The sequence below is a fragment of the Miniopterus schreibersii genome (genome assembly GCF_964146895.1).
Source record: "Miniopterus schreibersii genome assembly, chromosome: 10".
NCBI classification, from domain to species: domain Eukaryota; kingdom Metazoa; phylum Chordata; class Mammalia; order Chiroptera; family Miniopteridae; genus Miniopterus; species Miniopterus schreibersii.
This window is the reverse complement of record NC_138110.1, coordinates 71,075,166-71,091,749: the sequence shown is the minus strand read 5'-3', so window position 1 is coordinate 71,091,749 and position 16,584 is coordinate 71,075,166. Positions and strand designations below refer to the sequence as shown.

The window sequence follows — 16,584 nt, the reverse complement described above, 5'->3', positions numbered from 1 at the left end:
TGAGCCCACAACCCAGGCATGTGCCCTGACCGGGAATCGAACCTTGATCTCCTGGACCCTAGGTCGATGCTCAACTGCTGAGCCACACCCAGCCGGGCTGTAAAGTTACTTTTAAGAATTCTGGATTACCAAATGGCAAGTGCTTTCTGAATGAAGGTTAACAGAGAAGAACTTAAAGGGATTCTTTTCCCTGACACTTCCTGGGTTATCAGCTCCAGACCAAAACACTCCTGACTTTGGAGAGAGGTTTTTCAAAAGGAAGAGAGGTGACCTTGGTGAAGCCTCTTTGGAGACATGAGCTATTTCTAGTGCCTCTCTCAGGAAAATAGGTTTTGAAAAAGAAGATAAGGCATGGTATTAAAAAGCCTTCTGGTGGAGAAAGAAGCTATTTGATTTCTAAAACTGTGTAGAGTTAAGACAATAGTTTTACTGTCACCAGGAGAGCATCAGTTTGTATCAACTATTTATATAATATAAGCAAGGTCTGTGACATTTTAATGAATACTGATAATTGGTTGGTTTGTCCCACTACAGGTGCAGGTTATCATTCGGAATCCAAAGCCAAGGAATATAAACATGTATGCAAACGAGCTTGTCAGAAGGTATAATAAAAACATTTCGGTTTTGACCATAAAGGAGTTTTACCTTGAAATTCAGAATTTTAAGGTTTGATTTATAAGATAATTTTTGGTTTGGACCATAAAATAATTTTGCTCATATTGTGAGGTCTTTTTTTGTTTCTTTTTTTATTCTCCAAATCATGCTTAGATCTTTCCCTTCCTTTCCCAGATTAAAGTCTGTATTTTTGGAATTATGGGCACATAATCATATATCTTTTAGTCTTTGCAAGGGTGTTGAGGTCTGTAGAAAACAGCTCAAAGGCAGCCAATGTGTTTTTCTGTGAAGGGAAGGAAAAAAAACTAACATGAAAATGGGAGCTTTCCTTAGGGAGAGTATCCCGTACGTTTCCCTTCTGTTTTTCATCAAGTAGTTTGTATCGGAGACATTCATTGTCATTCCTGAGTTAGCTTTGCCCTTGTACTGAGTTCTGCTTGTTTGCTCTCTGGTTTTTGAGGTTTTGCTAAATTGTTGAATACTTAATGTGGAATCAGGAATGGAATCAAGAAATATTGTTTGTTTTTATTTTGATCCTGACTAAATACTCTTGTAGGCAAACCTTTCATTTACTTTTACTTAAATAGAATGTTAATTGGATATTGTATATCAAGTAAATGAATCTCTCAGCCCTTTTGATTTATATTTACATACCATTTAAAAGAAAGATTATACTTTATTAGAGATCCAAGCTTTTTCTTATGAATGAAATCCCATAAATAAATCAGAATATTTTGTTATAGGGATTTTATTGTGTTTCTTCAAATTTATAATAAAGCAAAAAGTTCTCTAAGCTCTTTTATATTTTTCATCTTATTTTTCAAAGTGTGAGATCTTTTCATTATCTGAAAAGAAAGGTTTTACTAATGTAGAAGAACTATAGTCCTAGAAAACGAATGTATTCAGAGTCTACAGTCAGCCTCCTCAATTTACAATGAATGAGCTTCTTAAAAGTTTAATACAATTCTGTTTTTGAGCTTTCTCTTTATTGATTAATTTGGAGCTTTAATAGTTCATTTAGAAATCAGTCTTTCTTGTCTTCCTTTCCTGTCTTAATTTATACCCAAGAAGCAAGGAAGCAAGGTGATTTTATAGACCTTTACTCTCTGTAATTTATATTACAAAAGAATATGATTTGTTTATCTCACTATAAAATATATTATAGTATCAAAAGTGCTTTTATTAAATGTCTGTTTCCATCTAAGAATCCTGAAATGCCTTTGTGATTGGGAGTCACTGCTTTCTTAGTGAGGGGTGGGGAGAGTAGTAACAGTGGGAAGAGAAATTATTAGCTTAGTCTGAGACTCAGTTGTCTATATAAAATATGAATTATCAAGATATTTAAACCAAACTGAATTAATGTAATATCTGTGGACATTTGAATCTTCTTGTGATGAACGAAGTCCTTTCATTTACTAAATGCTTAGTACTTTGCGTTTAGTGGCTATATTTTTTCCCATTGTCTTAATTTGAATAATATTAAGTGAGCTGTATCATAAATTACCGGAATATAAACTCTTGCTTGTTTTAAATCTGAGTAGTTTATATCTTAAAGTATGGAATGGAAATAGTGATCACTTTTTATTAATTCTAAACGTCTCCTGTACTTCTTTAAGCCTTTGGAAAGTTTTTGGGTATGTTTGAGAAGTTGTGTTTTTCCTTTTTCCCCCCTTTTTATTGAATTTATTGGGGAGACACTGGTTAACAAAATTGTCAGGTTTCAGGTGCACAGTTCTACAATACATTATCTGTACAATGTTTTGTGTGTTTACCACCGCAGGTCCAGTCTCCATCCATCACCATTTATCCCCCATACCTTCCTTCACCCCACCCACCCTCCCTTCCCTCTCTTCCCCGCAATCACGACACTGTTGTCTGTGTCCATGAGTTTTTTCTCTTTTTGCTTAATTTCTCTATCCCCTCCATCCCCCCACCCCTCACAGCTGTCAGCCTGCTCTCTATTTATGAGTCTCTTTCTATTTTGCTTGTTAGTTCACTTTGTTCATTAGATTCCACATATGAGTGAAATCATATGGTACATGTCCTTCTCTGACTGCTAATTTTGCTTAGCATAATACTCTCCAGGTCCATCCATGTTGTCACAAAGGGTAAGGTTTCCTTCTTTTTTATGTCAGAGTAGTATTCCATGGTGTAAATGTACCATCGCTCTTTTATCCACTCATCTACTAATGGACACTTGGGCTGCTTTCAGATCTTGGCTACTGTAAATGACACTGTAGTGAACTTAGGGGTACATATAGTCTGTCGAATCAGTATTTTGGGTTTCTTTGGATATATTCTCAGAAGTGGAATTGCTGGATCATAAGGCAGTTCCATTTCTAATTTGCTTTCCACGGTGGCTGCACCAGTCTGCATTCCCACCAATAGTGCACAAGGGTTTCATTTTCTTCACATTCTTTTCAACACTTGTTTGTTGATTTCTCGCTGACAGCCATTCTGATAGGTGTGAGGGAATATTAAGAGAAATTTGCATTTTTCTGATGATTAGTGACATTGAGCATCTTTTCATGTCTCTCTTGACCATCTGTATGTCCTCTTTGGAGAAGTTTCTATTCAGATCCTTTGCCCATTTTTATTGGATTGTTTGTTTTCTTGGTGTTGAGTTGTACAAGTTCTTTTTAAATTTTGCATATTAACCCCTTATCAGATGTATCATTGGCAAATATATTCTCCCATTCAGTGGATCGTCTTTTCAATTTGTTGGTGGTTTTCTTTACTGTGAAAAAACTTCAGTTTGATGTAGTTCCATTTTGTTTATTTTTCCTTTTGTTTCCCTTGCCCAAGGAGATAATGTGAGAAAAAATACTGCTACAAGAAATGTCTGATATTTTATTGCCTATGTTTTTGAGAAGTTGTGGTTTTACAATGAATAATCTCTCCCCTTGGTTTCATAGGCAATTGAAAAGCTACAGGCTGGTGCTCTTGCAACAGATGCAGTGACTGCAGCTCTGGTGGAACTGGAGGTATCTCTTTTCTTTATGTTTTATTTAAAATATTTGTGAGTATGTTTGTTGTTCTTAAATGACATGAAACTGTTGAGTTAGTTAACCGTCAATTATATGACCAGTGTTTACCAACAATATTAGCAAAATTGTGATGAAGCCTGTGATATTGTTAGCTTGTTTTTGTTGGGGACTTCTCTGAGTAATATAAGAAAGTTAGTTAAATTTCTTCTTCCCATTTTGTGAAATTCATGACTATAAAAGTTACTAGTTATTTAACGTTACTGGATACTTAAATTTTGTCCATATTTTTAGTAGGAAAATTCCTGAAGTTAACTCCCCCGAAAGTAATACATGTTTAGAAGACAAAAAATTCCAACTATTTATAAGTGTCTGAAGTGGAAGGGAACGTTTCCTTAGCAACCTAATGGTTCGATATAGGCTCTGAAGCTGTGCTCTGTGAGGCACATCTTATCCAGTGTGGTGGTTAGGGTGGTCTCCAGTTCACTTCAGACATTGGGGAGTTCAGTGGCGGGAGGTGCTCAAGTTTGCTGTAATTCTTCGTTGTCCAGAGTGGGGGTCTCTCAGCTCTCGCAGTGTGGAACCTTGATGACAAGTTTGTCCAGGGGATGTTAAGGCTTTCAGAAGACCAACTTCTGCTGCTCAAACTTAGAGAAGATAGATTTGTGGTAGTCAGCTTAGAGGATTATAGTGAACAATTGTTGGTTGAGAGGACTACTTGGGGAATCAAATAAGACAGGAAGATAAAATAGTGATGAGTTTGAGGGAGAAGGGGATGACATCTTCCCAAGTTGACTGGATTGTGGCCCTTGTGTTTAGGCTCTCATATCAGGCACCTACCCTGTCAATGCCCGGCCTTGCATTTCCCTGTGAAAATTGCCCAGGAGTTTGGCAGAAGTCCCAGCTGTGTTTTCTGTATATGCCCTGAGTTGCACTTTTTTTTTTTTTTAAATATATCTTTATTGATTTCAGAGAGAGGAAAGGAGAGGAAGAGAGAGAGATAGAAACATCAATGATGAGGGAGTCATTGATCAAGCCCGCAACCCGGGCATGTGCCCTGACCGGGAATTGAACCTTGATCGCCTGGATCCCAGGTCGACGCTCAACCACTGAGCCACGCCCGGCCGGGCCTGAGTTGCACTTTTGATCATGCTTTATAAATTTGAATCTCTCCTGTTAACACTTTCAGCTTGGTCTTAGTCAAGGAAGGTAAACATATATAGTGGGCACCAGCTCTATTGTGGTTTGGTCCCAGAGGCCTCTGACTTGGGGATATGTGATCCCCTTCTATTGTGACTGATACCAGCTCTATCAGTCATTAGCCATGTGTCTCTGGGAACCTCACAGTCTCTCCTTGATCCAGTGTTTCCATTTATAACATGAGGATAATAATGCCTGCTTTTACAAAGTTGTGAAGATTAACTGAGTTAACATGACAGTCACACAGAAGAATGTGTGGTACATAGTAAGCACTTCATAACCGTTAGCAATTATTACTATTAAGAGGTGCTTTGGAAGTGATATATTTGAGGTAAATAATTATGGTAACTATTAATGACAAGTTTTATAATGTCAAAGAAAGGTTAATTATATATTGTGGATAAGAGGAGAAAAGAAATGCAAGAAAGAAGATTGATGTATACTTACCACCAAATCTTACCTTTACTCAGCGCGCACACACACACATACACACACACACACACACACACACACGGAAAACTTCATCTAACTTAACACAATTGTTAATTGCAAATTATTCTCTTTTGTGCAGAAGATGATGTCCTGAGATTACCTGAGATTACTGGTGCATGGAGTCACTGTGGGTCTGGGGAAAGAAGGTTAATGAATAGCTGGGGGATATACTGTAATGGCAACTATGAATACAAAATTGAGTAAACTTAAGTTTTCCTTTTTCTTTTCATTTTAGAATAATTTTAATTTCCCCAAGTCATACTTACATCATGTTGAATATGTCATTACATTTCTCCCCAGTGATGTATCAATCATATTTTGAAAAGTTTACTTATTTATACTTAAATTGATTTAAATTACATTTAAGAATAATGTGTTACACATAAGTGAGAGAGCTTTATAATTTTGAGTGATCACCTGTGTTTTTTAAGAGTGTGAGGATACGAAGGTTGTTTTTTTTTAAACAAACGAGTTTTATTCTTTTTGATTGTTATAGATTACTGCCCTGAGTGAGGTTAGGGTACTTTCCCCCCTTAATTTATTAATTTTGGGGAAGAATTTCAATGAATTATCTTTAAAAATTCATTTTTATTTGAAATCTTTGATTAAAATGTATGTTAGTAATTTAGAGGCTAAGGCTACCATGAGTCTTAAGAATTATGTTGGTAGTCATGCCTACCAACATGTGTCCCCTGCAGTTTTAGTCACCTTGCATAACTGTGATTCATCACCTTTAAACAGGGTGAGGGTTTCTTTCTTTCTTAAAGAAAAACTTATTTATTGCGTTTAGAAAGAGAGAGGAAGGGAGAGAGAGAGAGAAAAAGAGAGAGAGAGAGACAAAGAAACATCGATTTGTTGTTCCACTTGTTTATGCATTCATTGACTGATTCTTATATGTGCCCCTACTGGGGATTGATCCCACAACCTTGGTGTATCAGGACAATGCTCTAACCAACTGAGCTACTCGGCCAGAGCTAAACAGGGTGAGATTTTCAAATAAAGAGTTCAGTTGAAGTATTGTAATAGTTTGGGTCAATGGAAAGATATATGAAAATCAGATTCTAATATTTTCTCTACTTCAAGAAATATAAGCAACAATATTGAGTCCTTTCAATCTACTGAAAAGTCCCAGAGGGTCTGATTTATACTGTTGTGTTTATTGAGCATAACTCCTTATCTTTAGTTTTGATTAATCTATTCAGTAGAGTTTTAAGTCAGTCTATTTAGTCTTTTCCTAATTATTGACTAGATATGGACAGTTATACCTTTTCTTTTGGACTTTGGAATATACTTTTTGACTAAAACAAAACTGTACTTTTAAAACTTGCCTGTTACATTATTATTTAGGCAGATAATGAAAATCAGTTTGAATTTCTAGAATATCTTGCTAACTGTAAATTGAAATGACTGAAATGGTTTAATGGTCAGTATTGGCTGGAAGGGGCTTCTGGTCCTATATTTTGAAAGATATAGAAATTTGCACTTACCCAAGTAGTAAAAAGTCTCTGATCTCAACTTGATGACATAGAGGAGAAAGAGACAAAGTGAAAGAAAAGAAAGTTTATATATGTATGTATGATATACAACCAAAAATGATGTGTCTGGTGACCTCTGTACTTAATACAGTCCATTGACACACATCATTGTTCAGCTTTCCTTGGAACCAGTTACCTTGTGCAGTTCCGTATGTCTAATCTACCAGTACAGACAGGTGGTGTTTTCCTAAGATTACAGCTTCTGGGCTCCAGAGTGGGTGTTTCTTACGTTTAAATAAGGGAGGTGAGGCCAAGCTCCTAAGTTCCTGCCTATTAAACTGACTAGCTTCTCCCTTCAGGGTTTTGGGAGGGAAGTGGCCACTCATGTAGGAGAGGTATGTTGCAATGTGGAAATGAAAATGACACTGAGTACGCTTTGTTTATCTTCAAAATATGGAGAAGGAAATAGGAAGGCCAGTTTATAGATCATATTTTAATAATTTATCATTACATTGATTTGGTCCCATTGTTTCATTTAGCTGTTTATAGCTTTTTTGAGATTATCTTTATAACTGACGGAAAAGTGACTTATATCCATTGGATAATACACTCTGATTTCACTCACAGTAGAGAAGATAAATATTATGAAACAATTTGATCTTCATAGCTAGGGCTATGCATTTGGAAGACAGTTGCTTTCATTGCTGTTTTTGAAATAGTTTTGGTTCAGGTAGTGATGGTGGATTTTAAATTCTAAAGAAATCTTGCACATTTTACATGGTAGACCTTCTGATACGAACTTTTTATTTGAGGAAATTGGATGTAGATCTGGGTGAGTCATGATGTCACTGCTAAAGTAGAAAGTGTTTAATAGATTCTGATAGGAAATGAACTAGTACTCATAAAATAATTACTGAAGCTCCCTTTGCACATCAGTTTTTTTAAAAAAAGTATTGAGTCCTGTTTAAAAAGTTCCAATATGGAATAATAGATGAAATTTGAATGATAGACTTTTGAGAAATTATTTGTAGTCATGTGTGAGAAAACTGATGCATCTGAGATTTTAAAGATCTTGATGTAGCTAGCCTTTGGGAGATTTTGGTTAATTCATTTTGAAATCTGGTTATTTCAGTAGGTAGAATACTCTGCATTAAAAATAGTGATAGATATAGCTTTTACATTTCATATAGTGAAAGGCAAATTGCACAGGCTCCTTTATTAAAAATGTTTTGTTGAGTTTATGTTATTCTAATTGGACCCTGCAGTTATTTTATTCATCCTTAAAGGCTCCCTATGGTCAGGGGAGATGATAATTTATGGTTGAAACTAATATATTGTCCAAATGCTTTAGTGTTTAAAGAGCAGATTCTGTTGGGCACAAATTTTTATAAGTGTGTCCTAAAAATAATCCATTGTCCTTGGATCTCCATATAATGCAATATAATGCTTGCTTATAAACTCTAGGAAAATACTTTAAGAAGTAACTTTTTATCCAGATGGCTAAGTTTGGGGTAAGAGAGAAAAATAGGTTATTGTCCTATTATCTATTTATATTATTATGTATAATATTGTTTCACATTTACCTGTACCTCTACATCCTCTTGTTCCCAGAGCCAGCTCTGCGTGCATTCTCTAAGATAGGAATCTTTGGAATGTCATCACTGTTGAGTAGTCGGTTGTTGGTGGACCATAGCCGGGTGCCTCTGTGTAGCTGCGGGATTAGGCTGCACCCTCTTCCTTTGGCGATATACTTCTGGCTGGAATTGTTTGTGTGGCTCAGAGGAAGAGGGCCTGCTAGTCCTTGAAATGCTTAGTGGTCATGGAGATCATGTGACTTGCTGCTGGCATATCTAGGTTGGAAAGGAATATTGAGAAGGGCTGATATGACCCCCTTTCTCTCACCTAACCTGTAGCAGGTTCACTTGTGGGATTTCTTTGTGAGTAGCTGCTTGATCACACCCTGCTTCCTACCCCACTTAAGTGTTTGCTTTTTATTGCAAAAAAGTAGGGGCATCTGCTTTACAGTCATTTCTGTTTATTTGGGAGGTTAAAAATGACTTCTGTTAATCAGCACCTCCATTTGGCCTCATATTTTTTTCTTTTGCAGAAATCTTCTTTTCATAAGCAGAGGGTAGCTGAGTATTTTGGTGGCTCCTTGTTTCCTCCTCTCCTCCCCTTCCCCATGGGGCTGATCACATTGAAAAGACAGCTCGATGCATTTAGCTCACAAGCGCCCATTAACCGTAATGTGACTGATGAGTCTAACTTTAGACCTACTACCTTTGAAAGTCTTATTTTTCTCTTCTACTGCTAATACCTTTTATTCTCTGTAATGGGAAGAGGTCCTGTTTTTATGTATGTGAAGCAAGAAGTTTTACCTTTTTCCTTTTTTAGTACTTAAAATTTTTTGTTGCATGAAAAAGTTTTTATTGCATGAAATTTGAGTTTTGACTTTAGATGTTCTTTTTCCATTTTTTCAACTTAGTGTCATTGATTATTTTAGTCAAAGACCCTATTTTGCCTGTCTGTTTAGCAGTATTTCCAGTGGTGCTTCAGTATTTCTGTGTATTCCAGCTGTTTATAGAGTCTTTATGTTTCTCTGCATTTTTTGTTTTATTTTTTGAGGTGTACACACAGTTACACTTCATGGAGTTGCATCCAGCCAAGTATCCATGTTCTTCTTGTGAGGAGGCAGAGAAAATCACCTCTCCCAAGACTTTCCACCTTCTGACCAAGGGGAATGTGTCGTGAAGAGCTGTACGCAGATGGAGGCAACTTGTTTGCTTGTTCTGCTGCTAGAGCATTGAGTTAATTAGAAGACAGGCTGTGGGTGGCCATGTGCAGACAAAGAAGCACCAGACAGAGCCCAGTTAGCCTGGGACAGTAAAAGTAAGTTACGCTCTTTTTAAAACACTTCTGAGTACTGATGCTGATTCTTGCCTTTCATACTAAGGGGCAACTTGTAACTTACTGTTTGTGTTTACACATTAGGTACATCTGTTCTTTTTCTGAGACCCTAGAAATGAAACGTGCAGCACAGAGTACCTGCTTAATGGAAAAGCAGTGCTTTTCTTCCCTTTTCAATTTTTAGACTAAAAAGAAACCTGAATGAATTATTACATTTTAGATTACTTTTACACTGCAGCAACACTGTGTGTTAGTTTTTAACCAGGTCAAACACTTAAGTACAAAACTTGTTGTGTTTTACTTTGTACTGATGCTTCCCCTTTCTGGCCATTTACTGGTGAGCTGCATTCATCTTGGCTGAGCCTGTTGGAAGATGTGGTCCAAGACCAGATTTAGCAGTTCCTGAGGAGCATGTAGCTTTACATGTGAGCCCTTACTTGCTTTGGGGCTGTTACTCTCTGAGGATATGTTATCTTTGGGAATTCAGTTTTGGGCTATTTTGAGTTACATTTGGTAGTGTATAGTAGTTGGTTGTAATCCTGTGTTTTAGCTGTGTGGAAGCAATTTAGACTTTTGGATTAAGTGTAAAATATTTCTTGTCCTATATTAATAGAGATATTAGATTCACTGTTGTGACTGTTGAATGATATCCTGTGTGTGTATGTGTGTGTTTGTGTGTTTGGATGTATATCATTTGAGGCATCAGTTTTATAATCTGATTTTATTTATTTATGTATTTTTTTGTGCTTTTGGTGATGAAGGAGCTAGGGTAAGGAGAGTTTTCTGTGTTCAACAAAATCACAGGCTGATGTCATGAAGGTCAATCTGAAAGACTGCCTTTAGATTTAAAGTTTTTGTGCATCTCTCAAACCCAGGCTCTTATTCACAGTCTGGAAAGGAATGAGAAAGTGATAGAGTTTTTAGGAATCCCATCAAGAGATCCTGCTCTAAAGCAGAATAAACCTTTTCTCCCATTTATTCTCTCTATCATCTAATTTTTCTATGGGTAGCAGGCTTTATCCAAGTGTCAGAATAACGAAGCCTGCATCTCACTACAGGAAAACACACAGCTTCAGGTGGAATCCAGGAATCTTGGTTGACAGAAGTTCTTTGGCCGTTCCAGCTGCCCGGGGAGTTAGTACTGGCAGTCACCCTCACTCAGGGTCCAGCCTCCTACAGGGTGTACATGCTTCCTGACTATTCATGACATGTATGGACCGTAACACAAGGTGTCAACACTGTAGCGCTTACTAGACTTCTCACAAAATTCAGAGTGAAGAACTTATGTTTTCCTCTCTTGGAATATGTGCAGATGTTAACATTTTCTAGTGGGTTGGAAGTCTTCTTAATAAAAAGCATAGTTACAAGTTCCTACTTATAAGTTAGTAACCTCCTCCCCATTCTGACCATGTCCTCACCTCACGATAGAAGGATGGTTTAAGTTATTATAATCCCATGGTCTGTTGGGACTTTTTTGAGTGATATTTTCATATTATTGTCAACATGGTTAAAAGGTGTAATTAGGTTGAAGGGAAGTGAAAGTGTATGCCAGACTTAGCTTTACTAGAGCAGCAGCTACATTTGTCTTTTCTATTGTAGCTCATGTGGAAAAGACAATTTCAGGTGGCGTGTGTGCTAAACTCTTCCTGGACATCATAAAGAATCCAACTAAAATAAAGTTTAAAACTATTTCAGATGTGCAAGTCTATTGAAGCCAATACTTTATTTTAGGATTTGTGTTATATTTGACAAGTAACTCTTTGTACTGCGATTCTGTGGCTTTCAATAAAAAAGAAAGAAACTGCTGTGATGTAATTTTTCTGCATAATTATATATATATTATGAAAATTAGTCAGATTGATAATAGAGAAGAGGTAAGGACAGATGTGCAGTGCTTTTTTATTAAAGTATTTTAAATAATAAATTAGAAAACATGGTTCTATTTTTGGCAGACTGTTGTATGCCAGATTAATAAATGCTATAATGAACAAATATCAGCATTTGTGGCATTTATTCTGACTTTTCCAGAAGGGCTTGGATGCTTCCAGAAGATCATAAAAAGTCTTAGTTCCTAATACGTATGCTGTTGTGTGCGAAGGTTTTTTTTTTTTTTAACATAAATTACGTTTTCTTTTGTGTAATTGAACAGTTAAAAAAAATGAACTGTCACAGGTACTAAAGCTGCATATTCAACATCCTATATTTGACTCAAGTGTTCACAGTGTGATGCAAACAAATGTTCTCTCAACTTGCTTCCAGGATAGCTAAAATATTACTTTAACACATGTTTAGAGTAGAGCACTGTAACGATTTGGCGAGATGTAATCCTGGACTGTCTAAGTTGAGTAATTTCCTCAGGCATTCCAACTTTGATCAACCACAGCAAGAACTTTTAGCTTGTCTGTAAAGCAGCCAGTGCATCTGTAAATATATCCTGAGGTAGAGAGAAAAGAGAGAATGCCAGAAAAGAAAGAACACTTTCTATCCTAAGAAGCAGTTGCAGAATGAAAATGGAAAGTTTTTTGTTTTCCTAGGAACCCTTTTTAGGTAATTGAGCCTGTGATGCCTAAGTATGCCCTGTGGTTCAGTACTAATGAATGAAAGGTACTTCATTTGGGCCTATTAAAAATGTTTTCTGGCTAACTCTGCTGAAACTTACTGGATAAAATCCATTAATTGTTAAACTTTTCACTCTTTATTAATATATTAATTGGCTAAAAACCTAAACAATAGTATGTATCTCAGTAAAGCATGTCTTCATTGTTTTTAATTGGCCATTATTTGGGTGAAAATATTCTTACATGACCCTGTTTTGGATAATAACTCTAAGAACAGACAGTACCACTAAACAAATAATCTCATATACCTTTTGTTTTTAATACATGGATGAAAACAGGTTTTCTGGTTTTTATTTTCAGTCATCTGAAAATGAATTTGCAAACATCTGCTGGTTTCTCTATAGAGGCATGAGCTAAGAATATTTATAATGGTAAATCAGTCTCTGCTATGTGGTAGCTGCATGTTTCCTGTATTTTTAGACACAACATGCTCATATCACATGAATATAACTTTTCCTGGGGATCTTTTAAGGTGTAATTAACAACTGCTTACAAACTGGATATTTAAATCAGATGATCTATTTACCTTCTTTCTGATCTTGTTTTGTGTAGTCCTGTGATATCAGATACCATGACCTCCAATTAGCAGTTGTGAAATTCTGCTTTTTTAGGTCAGTATTGTACCAAACATTGGGAAGAATTCATACTCTTCTTGTGATTTTCATGTTGCAGATCTCTACTCTCCAATTAGTCAGACATGCAGAACAAGGTAGACACAGTTAAAGAAGATTTACTACTAATAAAAAAAAGATTTTATAGTTTCACTTTCATTTCATAGAGCATTTTTTCAGAACTGGTAAATTTATATCTTTTAAGCCCTTCCCCTGTATCCTAAGAGAGGTGCAGAGAAATGCAGAATGCACAAGTCGGGGGGAAGATGGAAGGGCCAGGCCTGATGTTCATACCAGGGTACTGGAGTGGATTTCTGAGTTGGTTACCTTGTTACCGTTCCTTTGTTTATCCCCAGTTTTCCCCCCTGTAAATATTGTCCATCTGAATGGCATAATTTCTTCAAAATTTAATCCTTGTTTAATTTCATGTGCTTATTGCCTTGATCTCGAAATCACTAATGTATGCACTGAGAACGTAAGAGCCAACTTTTACAAAAACTCTATAGGATCTGGTATCTAATTTATAGATAGATTCTCGTTACCCTTTAGTTATTTTACCTGTTTATCTCTTTGTCATATTTTGCATGTTACTTGAACATTTATATTCTCCCTCCCATGTAACTATGTAAGTTTTGTATGCAGGTTAAATTTTTAAAAAAAAAAAATTTTGCTCCAAACTACTAACTCCAAAGAGAATACCATCTCTTAACATCTTGATAATTGCAGTTTACCACTGCATAATGTTGTAGGTGAAGTATGCACATTTATTGTAAAGAGACAGTTTCTAGACATTTTCAGAGTGAACACAGCTGTGTAATCAGCACCTCGGTCAGGAAGCGGAACCTTTTCAGCCCCCTGGAAGGCCTCCCATGCCCCCTTCCAGGCACTCCAGGGGAAAGCCTGTTCTGGAAGGGAGTCATGCAGTATGGAATCCTTTGTGTCTGCCTTTTTTGTTAATTGAGGGGAAATTCATACAACACAAAATTAATCATTTTAAAGTAAGTAGTTCAGTGGCATTTAAACATTCATAATGTTATGCCACCTCTACCTCTGTCGTGTTCTAAAACATTTTTATCTCTCTAAAGGCAGCCCTGTACCCTTAAGCAGTTGCTCTCCATTCCCTCCTGTCTCAGCCCCTGGTGACCACCAATCTGCTTTCTCTCTCTGTGGATTTACCCATCCTGGAGAGTTCATGTAAATTAAATCATACGATATGTGACTTCTTGTGTCTCTGGCTTCTTTCACTTGGCATGATGTTTGAAGGTTCATCCACTTACTCCTTTTTGTGGAATATTAAACGCTATTCGTGCATATACTGTAAATTCCTTCTTTCATTCATTTATTGGTAGACATTTGAGTTGTTTCCACTCTTGCTATTGGGGATAGCGTTGCTGTGAACATCCCAGCACAAGTATTTGTTTGAGTCAAATTGCTGGGTCGAATGCTAATTCTGTGTTTAACTTCTTGAGAAACAACTGCTTTCCACAGCAGCTCAACCATTTACATTACCAGCCGCAATGTACAAGGGTTACGATTTCTCCACATTCTTGTCAGCACTTGTTATTTTCTGTTTTTTGTGATTATAGCCATCCTTGTGGGTAACTCATTGTGGTAATGATTTTAATTTTTCTAATGACTGATGATGTTGAGCATCTTTTCATGTGCTTGTTGACCATTTGTATATCTTCAGAGAACTGCTGAAGTCTATTCAGGTCCTTCACCCATTTTTAAAATAGGGTGGTTTTTTGGTGGTTGATATTGAATGTTGTAGGAATTCTTCATATATTCTGGATACCATATTATTATAGCATTTCTCCGTATTTCTGAAACTATGTCAAAGTAAACACTTAGAAGGAAGAATAAATTGTGACTACCCCTGTGGTCTTCTTATCTCCCCCTAATAGCCCTTTGACCATGCCCAGTACCCCTTGTCTTCTATCCTGTTTCATTTTTCTCTGTTATATTTATTACTATCTAATGTGGCATCTAATTTACTTAATTTCTTATTGTCTGTCTCTCTTAGCTAGACTTGAGCCTCCATGTGGATGGGACATGGTTTAGGTCAAGGATTAACAAGCTATGGCCTAAAAGCCAAACCTGGACTGCTGCTTGTTTTTGAATGGCCGGTAAACTAAGAATGGTTTTTACTTTTTTAAATGGTTGAAAACCCAAAATGTTTACTTTGAAAAACAATTAGAATGTCCAAAGCAGGCCCAGAAAAAAAAAAAAGGTTGAAAAAAGTCAAGAGAAGAAGAATATTTTACGACACCTGAAAGTTATATGAAATTCCTATTTCAATGTTTATAAATGAAGTTTTATTGGAACATAGCCATGATCATTCATTTGTATATTTTCTCTGGCTGCTTTTACACTAAAATAGCAGAATTGAGTAGTTGTAGGAATTTCTGTGTGGCCTGCAAAGCCTGAACTATATAATATATCTGGCTCTTTACTGAAAAGACTTGCCTGGCACATAGGTGTCCAATAAATATTTTTTGAATGAATGAATCTTAATCTATACCACCACAGAAGACTCTAAATTGGAAATCTTTCAACAATCCAGTTCTTGAAAATTTGAGCTTAATTGGCTACTAAACAAAAAAATTCCCAAATGATTTTTTGGCAGTACATTTTCATTGGCCTCCATTCATCCTGTAAATACTGAGAACTGATGATGAAATACCAGGGAATTTGTAATTCTTAGGATAGAATCAGGTAAGATAGATATATTGTACAACTTTTACCAGTGGTAGTTTGAAAAAGACTATAACAACAGTGGAATGTACATCCTGTTTGTATTCACTGTTTTTAAAAAAATTCAAAAAATTGTTTGAAAGCTATTTGTTTTTTTCCATTTCTCATCAGCTTTTCATTAATTACTAAAGCCACCTGCTTATTAATGAAGACAATAATTCAATTATGTTTTGATATTTTAGCCTACTTAATTTTGAATAAGAAACTGTATTATCACCAAGTTGTATTCTTCTGTATTTTAGTCATCTTAATGATGTTGTTGAATTTGCACTTGAAAAACAGGGTATGAATACTAACACATTAGTGATTTCCTATAAATGTCTAACTTCTCCTTAAAGGAAGATTGGAAGTTGGACAGATAGAAATCATTTTATGTAAAAATGACTTTATAGTGTGCCAGTCTAGTTTTTGTACATTTGAAAACTAAATTGTTTGCATCTGTAAGAGCTGTTAATAGAGGCCTCATAGTAGATCTGTACCCCAGAGATACAGTGTACCTCATACTCAGAGCCTTGCAAACACTTATTTTATGGTTTCGGCAAAGGACATTGGATGGGTAATGCAGGTTGTGGTTTATAGTGAAAGAGTAATGCTTTGCAGATCTTTGCCTTGGCTTGGTGTTTCCAAATATTATTAATAGGAAAGGGTTTCCCTGTCAGGGTGGGGGTGTAGCTCCTGACTTGCCTCTTGGCCTTCCTGCCCTCTCTGTGCTGGGTTAAGCAGTCAAAGGGATCTTACCTTTTACAAGCTTTGTCTCTTCTGAAAGGTATGAATAAGCTTAAAAAATGTTTTGCTTTTAATAAAAACTGAAAATACTGTTGCCTGAATTTATTTTATTTCTCTTGTTGAAATTGTGAAAAGATTGGATTCTTAGCACTCTACATTTTTCTGGCATTTCTCTGTAGGAGTAACCTGTAAGAATCAGTAA

General features: G+C 36.2%; 1 protein-coding gene across 9 annotated transcripts in view; it reads left to right on the top strand.

Moving 5' to 3' along the window:
• Positions 1 to 16,584, top strand: part of TASP1 (taspase 1) — a 271,602-nt gene that overhangs the window by 13,364 nt on the left and 241,654 nt on the right. For 8 of the 9 annotated variants that reach the window (XR_013999595.1, XR_013999596.1, XM_081148213.1 and 5 more), the window contains exons 3-4: positions 535 to 602; positions 3,531 to 3,599. Coding sequence is in view for 6 of the 9 variants with exons in the window: in XM_081148213.1 (XP_081004339.1) it covers positions 535 to 602; positions 3,531 to 3,599 (137 nt within the window). In the remaining 3 variants the exon portion in view is untranslated. Of the gene's footprint in view, positions 1 to 534; positions 603 to 3,530; positions 3,600 to 9,391; positions 9,656 to 16,584 lie in introns of all 9 variants that reach the window. The other variant, XM_081148215.1, reaches the window with a different exon arrangement.